The following is a 13,353-nucleotide window of genomic DNA, read 5'->3' as shown; positions in this document are numbered from 1 at the left end:
CTACTCAGGGGGCAAAAAGCCTAAAGGATACGGCAATTTAAGAGGGAAAGGCTTGGGTGAACAAGAAGGTTTTGAGGCCTTTACGGAACAGGGGGTACTGAGAGCAAGATCTCAAGTGGAGTGGGAGAGAGTTCCAAAAGGCGGGAGCCGTGGTGGAAAATTTGGAACCTCCCCACTTTTTCCGTTTGAAGCGGGGGACCACAAGGAGATGATGGGTAGCAGAACGCAGTTCTCTAGGATGAAGGACGGGGCAGAGCAGGTCCGCGCTCTAAAGATGGTACAGCCAAGCTTGAATAAGGCACGCTGCCGGACAGGGAGCCAGTGAAGGGATACGAGCAGGGGTGTGACATGTTGTGATTTAGGTAGACTAAACACCAGTCGAGCGGCCTGGTTTTGAACCAGTTGAAGACGCCTCACGAGGTACGCAGGCATGCCATGATAAAGGGCATTGCCATAGTCCACGCGAGACGTCACCATGGCCAGAAGTATTAACTTGAGGGCGGCTGGGGAAAAGAATCGTGAAACTTTACGTATTGTCCGGAGGGAAAGGAAAGCTGAGGAAACTACAGCACTGACTTGAGAGTGGAGGGAAAGTTGATTATTGATTTTGAAACCAAGAGTCTTGACAGAGGAAACTGGAGTGGGTGGGGAACCTAAAGAGGGGGGCCAAAAGGAAGAGGACCAGGGACTGGAGCAACCACCCGTCAACACCAATTCCGTTTTATCGGGATTGAGTTTCAGGTGGTTGAAGTTCATCCAGTCCTGGATAAAAGTCATGACGAACTGAAAATTAGATATTGATCCGGGGGAGGAAGAAAGAGAAAAGATAAGCTGGAGGTCATCCGCATAATTGTATACAAAGACCTCCATCTGCTGTAAAGCAAAAATAAGGGGGGCAATGTAAAGGTTAAATAACAGGGGGGACAGAGAGGATCCTTGAGGGACCCTGCACTGGACAGGACAAGAGTCAGCTGAGTACTCACCCAGGCGGACCGCCTGGGTGCGGCCATTTAGGAAGGAAGATAGTCATTGCAGGGCCGTCCCTCCGATTCCCGCCGCCTCGACACGTGAAAGTAAGATGGCATGGTCCACCGTGTCGAAAGCGGCGGAGAGATCAAGGAGGACCAGGGCCTGGGGCTGACTGGTGTCCATGCCCTCTCGGAGGTTGTCCAGTACCGAAATAATTACTGATTCTGTTGAGTGCGCGGGGTGGAATCCAGCCTGCCTGGGAGCCAAGACACTGTTTCTTTCCACAAATTCGCTCAAGGTTCTGACAACGTGACGTTCCAATACCTTTGCCAAGAAAGGCAGGAGAGAGATGGGGCGATAGTTGGCTGGATCCGAAGGATCCGCCCCAGGTTTTTTTAAAATAGGAACGATCCCTGCCGATTTGAGTGAAGGAGTGACAATACCCTGGGATAATGAGCTGTTAAGAAACGTAAGGGGCGGTGAGGGGCAATGGGAGTAGATCTGTTTCAAGATGTAGGCAGGGCACGGGTCCAGGGGGGAGCCGGATTTAATCCGCGGAAGGATGGAGAAAAGAGAGTCGATCGTGAGGGGGGGGATAGAATTGAGGCGTGCTGCAACTGAGGGACAGCAAGGGTCAGTGAAGGAGGGGGATGGTGGAGGGATGTTAGCTTTGATCGTGCTAATTTTGTTGAGGAAAAATAAATTAAGGGAATCGCAAAGTGGTTGTGATGGGGAAGGTTTAAGTGAGGTTCTATCAGAGTAGGCAAGGTCTTGGACGATGGAAAATATTTCTCTGGGCCGGTTCTCCGCAAACTGGATTTTAGATGAAAAATAAGTCTTTTTAGTTTCCAGAATGGATTTCTTGTATTGTGAGAGGAGAGTGGTATATCGAATTCTAGAGGTCGGGCAGTAATCCCGCCTCCAAAGGCGTTCCGCTTGGCGGAGATTAAGTTTTTGGGTCTTCAGATCGTTGGAGAACCATCGGTTAGCGTCTTTGGGGCGTTTGGACGAGATGCGCTTCAGAGGGGCGATGGAGTCGCAGCCGGCCCGCAACCAACTGTTGATAGATTCAGCTTGACCGAAAGATGGTAGCTCTGAAAGGTCAGGGCTGGATGAGGAGAGTGTGGCAGATAGGGCCACTACGTCAACGCGATTCCATGATCGTGCCCAGACGTTTTTGGCGGAGGTGAGCTTGGGGGGTGAGAAGAGGGATAGAGAAAAGGTGATCAGCGAGTGATCTGACCAAACACAGGGAGAAATGGAGAGTGAAGTGACCGGACAATTTCGATGCCAGATTTGGTCAAGGATATGTCCCAACCTATGCGTAGGGGCGTGGACAGCGGAAGTGAAATTGAGCGACTGGAGGGAGTCTGAAAACTCTTTGGAGGTTGCACATTCTGCAGGGTCAGTGGGCCAAAAATTAAAGTCTCCCAGGACAACGATGGAGGAGTGGTTGACTACCAAGGTAGCCATCAGGTCTTGGAAGCTTGGGAGAAACGTTAGAGGGGAAGACGGGGGTCGGTAGATAAGGACACAGGTAAGTGGGGGGGTCAGGGAAAGTGAACGGGCAACTAACCAGTCTGAAGAACCCAGAGGGGAGAAGGCTAAAGGTTGGAAAGTAATTTCCTTACGGGCAATCAAGGCAACCCCTCCACCTGACTTTCCGGAAGAACGATCAACTCGGATAGCGTAATAGGATGGGGGAAGTATTGCCAATAGGGAGGGGAGAGAGCTATCCGAGAACCAAGTCTCGGTAAGGAATAACACGTCGGGTTTTTGAGACTCCAGTAACGTGAAAAGATCGAGCTGATGTTTAACTGCCGATCTAGTATTGAGGTACATTGCAGAAATAACTGTAGGGGAAGGGCAATAGGAGTCGGGATGGAAGGGCGACTAGTCTGAGGCAAGAACAAGGGACTAGTGTAGAGTGGGGTTTGAGGAGTCAGGAGGCCAAGACTGGTGACACGGGTTAATGCAGCAGCAGGTAATCGCCACTTGCCTTGGAGATCAGTTAGTTGCGAGCGGGGTCTTCTCTAATCTCCTCCCTCCAGAGGTCTTCTCTAATACTTGCCTCCAGGGGTCTTCTCTAATCTCCTCCCTCCAGAGGCCTTCTCTAATCTTCTCCCTCCAGAGGTCTTCTCTAATCTCCTGCCGCCAGAGGTCTTCATTAATCTCCTCCCTTCAGAACTCTTCTATAATCCCTGCCTCCAGGGGCCTTCTCTAATCTCCTCCCTCCAGAGGTCTTCTCTAATCTCATCCCTCGAAGGTCTTCTTTAATCTCCTCCCTCCAGAGGTCTTCTTTAATCGCCTCTAGCCAGGGGTTTTCTCTAATCTCCTCCTTCATAGGTCTTCTTTAATCGCCTCTAGCCAGAGGTCTTCTCTAATCTCCTCTTTCTAGAGGTCTTCTCTAATCTCCTCCCTCCAGAGGTCTTCTCTAATCTCCTCCCTCCAGAGGTCTTCTCTAATCTCCTCCCTCCAGAGGTCTTCTCTAATCTCCTCCCTCCAGAGGTCTTCTAGAATCTCTTCCCTCCAGAGCTCTTCTCTAATCTTCTCCCTCATAGGTCTTCTCTAATCTCCTCCCTCCAGAGGCCTTCTCTAATCTTCTCCCTCATAGGTCTTCTCTAATCTCCTCCCTCCAGAGGCCTTCTCTAATCTCCTCTCTCTAGAGGTCTTTTCTAAATTCTGCCCCAACAGATCTTCACTAAGCTCCATTCTCAAGATGTCTTCTCTGATGTCTTCTCTAATGTCTGCTCTAAGAAATCTTTTCTGAGGGCTTCTCTAAGCTCCATCCTCCTGCTTTCTGTAATCTCCTCCCTCCAGAGGTCTTCTCTAATCTCCTCCCTCCAGAGGTCTTCTCTAATACTTGCCTCCAGGGGTCTTCTCTAATCTCCTCCCACCAGAGGTCTTCTCTAATCTCCTCCCTCCAGAGGCCTTCTCTAATCTTCTCCCTCCAGAGGTCTTCTCTAATCTCCTGCCGCCAGAGGTCTTCATTAATCTCCTCCCTTCAGAGCTCTTCTATAATCCCTGCCTCCAGGGGCCTTCTCTAATCTCCTCCCTCCAGAGGTCTTCTCTAATCTCATCCCTCGAAGGTCTTCTTTAATCTCCTCCCTCCAGAGGTCTTCTTTAATCGCCTCTAGCCAGGGGTTTTCTCTAATCTCCTCCTTCATAGGTCTTCTTTAATCGCCTCTAGCCAGAGGTCTTCTCTAATCTCCTCTTTCTAGAGGTCTTCTCTAATCTCCTCCCTCCAGAGGTCTTCTCTAATCTCCTCCCTCCAGAGGTCTTCTCTAATCTCCTCCCTCCAGAGGTCTTCTAGAATCTCTTCCCTCCAGAGCTCTTCTCTAATCTTCTCCCTCATAGGTCTTCTCTAATCTCCTCCCTCCAGAGGCCTTCTCTAATCTCCTCTCTCTAGAGGTCTTTTCTAAATTCTGCCCCAACAGATCTTCACTAAGCTCCATTCTCAAGATGTCTTCTCTGATGTCTTCTCTAATGTCTGCTCTAAGAAATCTTTTCTGAGGGCTTCTCTAAGCTCCATCCTCCTGCTTTCTGTAAACTCCACCCTCCAGAGTTCTTCTCTAAGCTCCGCCATCCAGACGCCTTCTGTAAACTGCACCCTCTATAGGCCTTATGTAAACTGCAACCCCATACGCCTTCTCTAAGCTCCGCCCTCCACCTGCTTTCTCTAAGCTCTGCCCTCCACACGCCTTCTCTAAGCTCCGTCCTCAGCTACCTTCTCTAAGCTCAACCCTCCAGAGTTCTTCTTTAAGCCGTTTCTAACATGTGCCCTTCAGAGACCTTTTCTAAGCTCTGATCTTCAGAGCTATTCTCTAAGATCCACCCTCCTAAGGCCTTCTCTAAACTCAGCCCCCAGAGTTCTTCTTTGAACTCTGATCGTCAGAGCTATTCTCTAAGCTCTGCCCTCCAGAGGCCTTCTAAAGCTCCTCCCTCCAGAAGCCTTCTCTAATCTTCTCCCTCCAGGGGCCTTCTCTAATCTTCTCTCTCCAGGGGTCTTCTCTCATCTCCTCCCTCCAGAGGTCTTCTCTCATCTACTCCCTCCAGAGGTCTTCTTTAATCTCCTCCCTCCAGAGGTCTTCTCTCATCTCCTCCCTCCAGTGGTCTTCTCTAATCTCCTCCCTCCAGAAGCCTTCTCTAATCTTCTCTCTCCAGGGGTCTTCTCTCATCTCCTCCCTCCAGAGGTCTTCTCTGAGCTGTGCCCCAAGAGGTATTCACTAAATTCTCTAGAGGTCTTCTCTTACCTCTGACTCTGATTTCCAGAGGTATTCTCTATCCTATGGCTCTGTTCTCCAGAGATTTTCTCTAGTCTCTGACTCTGATCTCCCTAGGTCTTCTCTAACTTCTGATCTCCAGAGGTCTTCCCTAAGCTCTGATCTCCAGAGGTGTACTCTGAGCTCTAAGCAGGACCAAGAGAAATTGGTCAACTCTGCAGACTTTACGTCTCATCCTCTCACACATCTAGGTTTGTCCAAATACAACCTCCCTATAAATAAAAAAAAAACCCTCAGCACCAATAACTGTAAACTTTAGAAAATGGACTGGTACAAGCCAGAGCTGAATGTCTCATCAATATATGATGCACAACCTTCAACAGATGGGGTATCGACTCCTCTCCTCTTCGTCAACCAACCTCTTTCTTAAGTACTGTATATCACACGTAGTGAATTTGGAAATTTCTCCATCCATCATTATTGTGATATTACTTTTAGTCTTTGTTCTCAATAGTTACCGGCAGATTGACCTCACAGTTGAAAGTGTAGTGAAGGACGCAGTTCTGAGACTCACCTGCTTGAAGAATATCTCAACCTAGTGTCAGACCCTTGCACTGAGGTGCAGCCCGTGGTCGTCTTCAGACTGGACTAAGACAGCACCTAAAACAAGATCTTTCACCTCTGAAGAGCGCTGAGTGGATGACATGTCGCCTCCTCACCCACTGACTTAGGGCCTTGTTTAATCCTAAACGTCTTGTAGATCCGACACATCTTTATCTATCTGTGGTTTTCTCTCCTTGCGTCCCGTCTCCTATTGACTTGCGACTCCGTGCTTGTCTTGCAGGTTCTTCGCTGTTCCTGTGATGGCGCTGATTGCAAACTTTGGAATTCCCAAGTGGGCACGAGAGAAGATTGTCAACGGTATCCAGCTGGGCATCCACCTGTACGCGCACGCTGTCTTCTTGGTGAGTGGCAGAGCGGTGAATGTGAGTACGCTACGCATAGCACACTGCTCCTCCTGTAAAGAGTGACGCAAGCGGACGTTTACATACTTTCTTCACCATCAAGATGTCGTTTGTGCCGGTGCTGTGAGGCGTCTCTGAGTAAGGTCTGCTCCTACCACGATACATCTAGTAGTCCAACCCAAACTTCACCAAGGTCAGGCAGCCAGCGGTATCTGAGATACCGCTGCCTTACCTTGATGAAGTTTGGGTTACACAACTAGACACAGGCACTGAGGGTATCTGACCAAGAGTGGATAGATCTGCAGATCTTCCCTCCTGTGTATCCCACGCTCAGTCAGTGTCCTGTACAAGACATTGACGCCATCTTTGGTCCAAATGATGGGTAACGTTTTTGGGAGTTGGTGAAACTTTCTCTCAAGTGAACTTCTACTCTTCCTCCATCTTCAACCTGTAGAAAGTTGAGAAAAAAAGGATCACCTTGCAGCACGCCAGATAATGTTTGCACCATTTCTTTTTTAATATCTGTGTTTTCAAAATTTGTGACATTAAACATATTCAATCTTTATTTGGAAAGTAATCTGTTTTCTTTCACATTCTTAACTACTCACTTGTCTGGAAATGCACATTAGCCCTTTGAGATTAACATGAGTGTAAGTTATTCCCCGAAATTCAAGCTGTCAGCTCAGTCATCACATTCCATATTTTGACGTAATCGGAAACAAACTACCTAAAATACATATTCTGTTATCATGATAAAGTCTGTGCCAGATTGGAACTCTAAAAAAACATAAAACATGAAGAAGGAAGCAGAAAAAAATAATAGCTGATAATGTGGTCAGTGGGCAATCAAAGGTGATTATTGGGGCCAGCTTTGCTTTCAGCGCTTATCTGAACTGTTTGTCTTCCACTACAGCGGGGTCCAGGAGCCCCCCCACCACCCCTCGCTCCTTCCTCTACTTGTCATCCAAGCAAGGTTTTAAGTTTCATCCTCCAAGCAGGGCAAAAGTCACTTCAGTTGTGTCCCACACATCTCTCCCCTGGCTCTGGGTGCACACAGGATCACATTCAAACTCCTAAGCGTGGTCTTCAAATCTTTAGAGAGGATGGGTGACAATACTTCCAAAACCTTTCCTTGATTTTCACAGCTTGTTGGACCTTGAATCAAGTGAAGCAAACGTGATTGTCCAAAACAGATTGAGCTGGAAATATCATGGAAGGGCGCTCAGTCAGAACTCTGAGAGTCTGTGGAACTCACCCATCACAACCCTCCGATACCAGCCGCCCCAAGCGCCCTTGAAGAATCCCTGAAAACCAGCCTCTTTGAAGCAGTCTGCCAATTTGTTAGGTACCATGGACGACCCTTTCCTCTATTTAGAGGTGGGTCCTGGTAAAGAGCCCTCCCCAAGCCTTCAGAGACTGCAAGCACTCTTAAGAAATTCTGGAGTTGCAGAAACTACTATTAATTTTAAATTCTGGAGATTAATCGCCTTCTACTCGCCAACACTACTGGAGAAGCTTTCTTGTCTAAAAAAGATCTATGACTTGGAACTGGAGACACGTGACAAGGCAGTTCTTTCTAAATCAATCAAATACATGTTAGTAGAAGTTCCCAACTTTAAGTTTTTCAAACTTTGCAGTCTGTAGGCCAGATGTACTATTGTTTTGGTTTCAAAAAGGGGTCATAATTTGTGACCAACGTTGTTGTGAACACAATCTTATTTTGCAAACTAACTTATGTACCAATAGGTCCAGTTTGCCCAACAAGAAATTAGATTGGTTACAGTCCTACATGCCTAATCAATAATAATTAGGTTGGTGAAAAAACTGCCTCTCACTCAGATTGGCCAGAGTCACCAGGGCGGTGCTTGCAAGGGTCCGCAGACAACCTTCCATGTGATTGATTTAAAAAACGTAAAACTTTTTTTAACGTCGACAGATTTTCTTAAAGGAAGCTTTTGTTTCTAAAAAAGTTTTCTTTTTGTAGAAGTTGCAGCTAGAGTTTGCAGTGGTTCTGTGGACCGCTGCTTGCTTACTCCTGAAACACGCACCCAATTTGCTCCGGAATTTCTTTCCTTTTTAGGTCTCGCGTGGCAACGCTGCACGCCTTGGCGAGATCTATTGTTGTCGGTTTGGTGAGCGAAGGGGGACAGGGGATGTGCACGTGCGCTTGTTTTCCATTGCATTCTGCGTGTCTGTTCATTACAGAGTTAAAGCAGAACACGCGCTCGTACGGACAGGAGATATTCACGCGCGCTTGTTTTCCATTGCATTCTGCAGAGTTATCCGGCGTGTCTTTTCATTACTGCATTTCAGCAGAACACACACGAGTACGGGCAGGAGATACGCATGCGCGCTTGCACACGGAGACAGCTTGTTGAAAGGCAGAAATAGTTGCCAGGTCCGCTCTGCCCCTTTGCAGGCAGCAGCAGGACACTTCTCAATGACGTGGAACCGTTACCCTCTTCCAAAGAGCCGAGGACCTCCCCTCTTTCCTCTCTACCACTAAATGCTGCTTTTACCCCTCCCAAGGAGGGAGAGGGGACAGACGGACCAGGGACACCCTATCCTCCCAAACACACAGTTTTGTTCTCTGGGTAATATCCGCGGCCCCGTGTCCCCAACCCATCACCCACCGACATAAGTGTAACACTATGGGAATATTTCCCCCTTTCCCAGTCATAGAGACCCCTAAGGAGCCCGCGCCCTTTCCTTTACCAGGAAAGCACAGCACATAATGGATCACCGAGGTCGTTATCTTCAAGAAAAAGATCCACAAACACGGTTCTAGGAGTCTGCGAATGACAAAATGCACATTGAAAGAAAACTTGTTGAATTTGTTCTGCCACCCCCGCAGCCAGCAAAGAAAAGTTCAAAAGGTCAGAAGCCACACAAAAATCAGGCCTGGCGCAGGACAGCGAGGGCTGCTCACTTGCAGGAATCTCCGAACTTCGAGCGCCTGGGAAGGATGCGTAGTAGAGGGGCTTCTTCGCAGCCACTGGCGGCTCCTCATGCAGACCGCCCTGTCCAGGTGCCGGGAAGGCGCATAGTGAGAGGCACCCAGAGCACGAGGAGGCTCAGTCCTTGCTAAGAGCCGCCGCTGGTGCACCCGGAGTGGGGAGCAGCTCGCTGGAAGCTTTCCATTCTCCCATACAGGAAGTACAAGCATTTGCACTGCAATAGGTCTCGCATTTACTTGAGTTTGAGCTATTGGCATTGTAAATGACAATGCCTTTTTCAAGTTTTGGTTTTTAAAACATACAGAAAAGGCATTTTAATTTACAATAGCAATAACTTAAACTTGCATAAATGCGAGACCTATTGCATTGTAAATGCTTGTTAAGAGTTAGTTGCCACCCTAGGTATGGTAGCTTCTTCAAATGGTTTCCGAGCAGAATTCTGGTTGCAAATCACTGATACATGTGATGTTCTGTATTTGGAAGGGATGCCCAAACCAAGCACCTTAAAAAAACAAAATCAATATCCAATCGCAATCCCATTTTAAGAAGCAGTAACACTTTACAAACTGTTAAACGGGTCTTCTACATGGCCACAAATGTTTTTGGGGCTGCAGCCTCTGAATCGTAGTGTTTTCCACTGCAAAAAGGTTTTTTCTACATCTGGCCCTGTGTCAAGATGACAAGACTGCAAAGGTTTTAATAAAAGTTCATCAAGTTATGGCATAAAAGACGTAAAGACTTTTTAATTTGGCACGCCCATATTGCTGGGTTTGCATATTACGCTCTCATTTTGTACTATTTGCACATTTAGCTTATCTGTTGTTGTCATTCTGGGCTCTTGGAATTGTCCACTTGGAATTGTCACTATTTAAAAAAGTTATCAGTGTCCTTTGTGCAGTTTTGGGGACAATGTAGCATGATTGTCCCGCATGTCCCAGCACACGGGTTACAGACGAAGAACAGAGTTTTACTCGCTCTATCAAGTCTGAGCGCCGGATCTGAAACTGTGGACCGCCAAACCGTGGCATTAACAGCACCGAAGGCAACAGGAGGTCCGACATAAGCTACACTCAAAAGTAAAGTTTTAAGTTCTAGATCTGTGCCTGTCTACATCCAGCTGAACTTTACGTTCTAGATCTGTACCTGTCTATGGCCAGTTAAACATTACATTCTAGATCTGTACCTGTCTACGGCCAGTTGAACATTACATTCTAGATCTGTACCGGTCTACGGCCAGTTGAACTTTACATTCTAGATCTGTACCTGTCTATGGCCAGTTGAACTTTACGTTCTAGATCTGTACCTGTCTACGGCCAGTTGAACATTACATTCTAGATCTGTACCTGTCTACAGCCATTGAACTTTACATTCTAGATATTTCCCTGTCTCAGTCCAGTTTAACTTTACATTCTAGATCTGTACCTGTCTCAGTCCAGTTTAAGTTTAAGTTCTCGATCTGTGCCTGTCTCAGTCCAGTTTAACTTTACGTTCTAGATCTGTACCTGTCTCAGTCCAGTTTAACTTTACGTTCTAGAGCTGTACCTGTCTACGGCCAGTTAAACTTTACGTTCTGGATCTGTACCTGGCAATGGCTAGTTTAACTTTACGTTCTAGATCTGCACCTGTCTACGACCAGCTTAACTTTACGTTCTAGATCTGTACCTGCCAACAGCCAGTTCAACTTTACGTTCTAGATCTGCACCTGTCTACAGCCAGTTTAACTTTTCCATCTAGATCTGTAACTGCCTACAGCCAGCTTAACTTTACGTTCTAGATCTGTACTTGTCTATGACCAGCTTAACTTTATGTTCTAAATCTGTACCTGGCTACGACCAGCTTAACTTTACATTTTAAATCTGTACCTGTCTACGAACCAGCTTAAACGTATGTTCTAGATCTGTACCTGTCTACGGCTAGTTTAACTTTATGATCTAGATCTGCACCTGTCTACAAGTAGCTTAACTTTACGTTCTAGATCTGTACCTGTCTACGACCAGTTTAACTTTACGTCCTAGATCTGTACCTGTCTACGACCAGCTTAACTTTACGTTTTAGATCTGTACCTGTCTACGAACCAATTTAACTTTACGTTCTCGATCTGTACCTGCCTACGGCCAGTTAAACTTCACGTTCTAGATCTGTACCTGCCTACTGCTAGCTTAACTTTAAGTTCTACGTCTAGAAAAGTACTAAAAGGCATCACTCCTCTTTCCCTTCTTCACAAAGTGAATCCAACTCCAAACAACTTTATAGGAACTACTAAAAGGCATTATAGTTATAAGGCAGCTTACCAGCTCTCAAAACTCCTCTTTGGAAAGCAGAGCTGATGGACGTGTCTCCACACCCGCCCCCTTCCCTCATTTTACCACCCAAGGTTGGGGATCTCTTTCCGGATGTAGAGATTACAATGTTTCTGCTTGTAGATTGTCTGCTTACTACCTAGAACGGATGTCTTGCGTGTATAGAAGAACTCCCATACTTTCCAGCTTAGCACTGCATATATGACCATCCTTAAAAAGCTGCAAATCTTTTCTCAGTATCTTTAACTCCCTAGATTTGTGTGACTGATTCTGTATGTGTTCTGTTGTATGAATGCTGAGCCTCCACCTATTCACCCTCTGTGATGTCTTGCATGCTTAGAAGAACTCCCATACTTTCCAGCTTAGCACTGCATATATGACCATGCTTGAAAAGTCCTTTCTCAGTATCTTTAATCCTTTTGGTTTATGCGACTGATTCCTTGTTTGTTCTGTCGTATGTATGCTGAGACCCAAACCTAGTTACCCTCTGCGTTGTCTTGCATGTATAGAACTCCCACACTTTGCAGCTTAGCACTGCATGAACGACCGTCATTGAAAAGCTAAAAATCTTTTCTCAGTATCTTTAACTTCCTGTGTGACTGATTCTGTATGTGTTCTGTTGTATGTACGCTGAGCCTCCACCCATTCACCCTCTGCATTGTCTTGCTTGCTTAGAAGAACTCCCACACTTTCCAGCTTAGCACTGCATATATGACCATCATTGAGTAGTCTTTTCTCTGTATCTTTAATCATCTTGGTTTATGCGACTGATTCCTTGTGTAAATGTAAATGTAAATGTTTGTATTTTATATAGCGCACTTCTACCCGGAGGCCTCGTAGCGCTGTATTCATACCGCTGCGGAACCCATCCTGGCTTTCCTGTGAAATGTCCACTCCTGGGCACCCCCAAGGTGAAGCCAGGCATCCACAGCGCTGCTGGGGCCGCTGTGGAGATTAAGCAAGCTATTGCCCAGAGTCACAGAGTGGGACCCATGATTAGACTAGGCACCGAGGCGAGAAATATCAAGTCCGGGGAAATTGAGCCCAAGACCCGCCGAGGCGGGAATCGAACCCTGGTCCCGGGCCAGACCTCTGCATCAGGGTCTGCCGCTCTAACCATTGAGCCATTCTTCTCCACGAGAAGTTCTGTTGTATGTATGTTGAGACCCAAACCAATTCACCCTCTGCATTGTTTTGCGTGCATAGAACTCCCACACTTCACATATGTAACATTCCTAGGCAACAAAGGGCTTTCTCAAAAATAAAAACCTATACATGAGACAGATATAACCAAACAAGCTCAGTGTACACACCAAACAAAAATTATTATTAAAATTGTATTAGTTTATTTATATAATTGTTAAAAAGGTCATAACATAGATATACATAAACAATAATAAGATATGACATTAAACACAGGCTCTTTTGATGTGTACACTGAGCTTGGATGTGTGTGTATGTGTGTGAGTGGGGGGGATTGAGAGAGAAGCAGCAGTGTGTGTTTACTCACAAGCATGCTCACATGGGGGGGGGCGTGGTTTGGAAGCCACTGAAGGCAGACGTGTGAGCTTGCTACTCCGCGCCGGCCTTTGAGGGGAGATGTTCTTCCTACCATATGAATCATTATTATATTAATTAATAATTATTAATTATATTACTCGTCTTGCAAGCCTTTTTTGTTCATCGAAAAAGATTCTATAATGTATTGTTAATAGTTCTTCATCGCTTCGCCCTCCTCACCCAATCCCCACTTCTTCACTCTGATCCTGGCAGACTCACTCCCAACAGACTCACTTCAGTCCCCATAGAAACGCTCTTATGGAGCCTTCCATGGCTGTGTCCTCATCCTCACTCTCATTCCCCTTTCCTTCTTCTGTCTTTTCCACCATAAGAAACATTTCACTTGTTTCATTTATCGGCTCTCTTTTTCTTATCCCCA

General features: G+C 46.5%; 1 protein-coding gene across 1 annotated transcript in view; it reads left to right on the top strand.

The window, feature by feature from the left end:
* Positions 1-13,353, top strand: part of TMEM145 (transmembrane protein 145) — a 243,413-nt gene that overhangs the window by 201,089 nt on the left and 28,971 nt on the right. Inside the window, exon 13 of the mRNA XM_078651318.1 lies at positions 6,037-6,157. Coding sequence (XP_078507444.1) covers positions 6,037-6,157 — 121 coding nt within the window. The remainder of the gene's footprint in view (positions 1-6,036; positions 6,158-13,353) is intronic.

Source organism: Lissotriton helveticus, chromosome 7, assembly GCF_964261635.1.
Source record: "Lissotriton helveticus chromosome 7, aLisHel1.1, whole genome shotgun sequence".
Lineage (NCBI taxonomy): Eukaryota > Metazoa > Chordata > Amphibia > Caudata > Salamandridae > Lissotriton > Lissotriton helveticus.
Note: the sequence above shows the minus strand (reverse complement) of the source record. Positions and strands in the feature narration are given on the sequence as shown.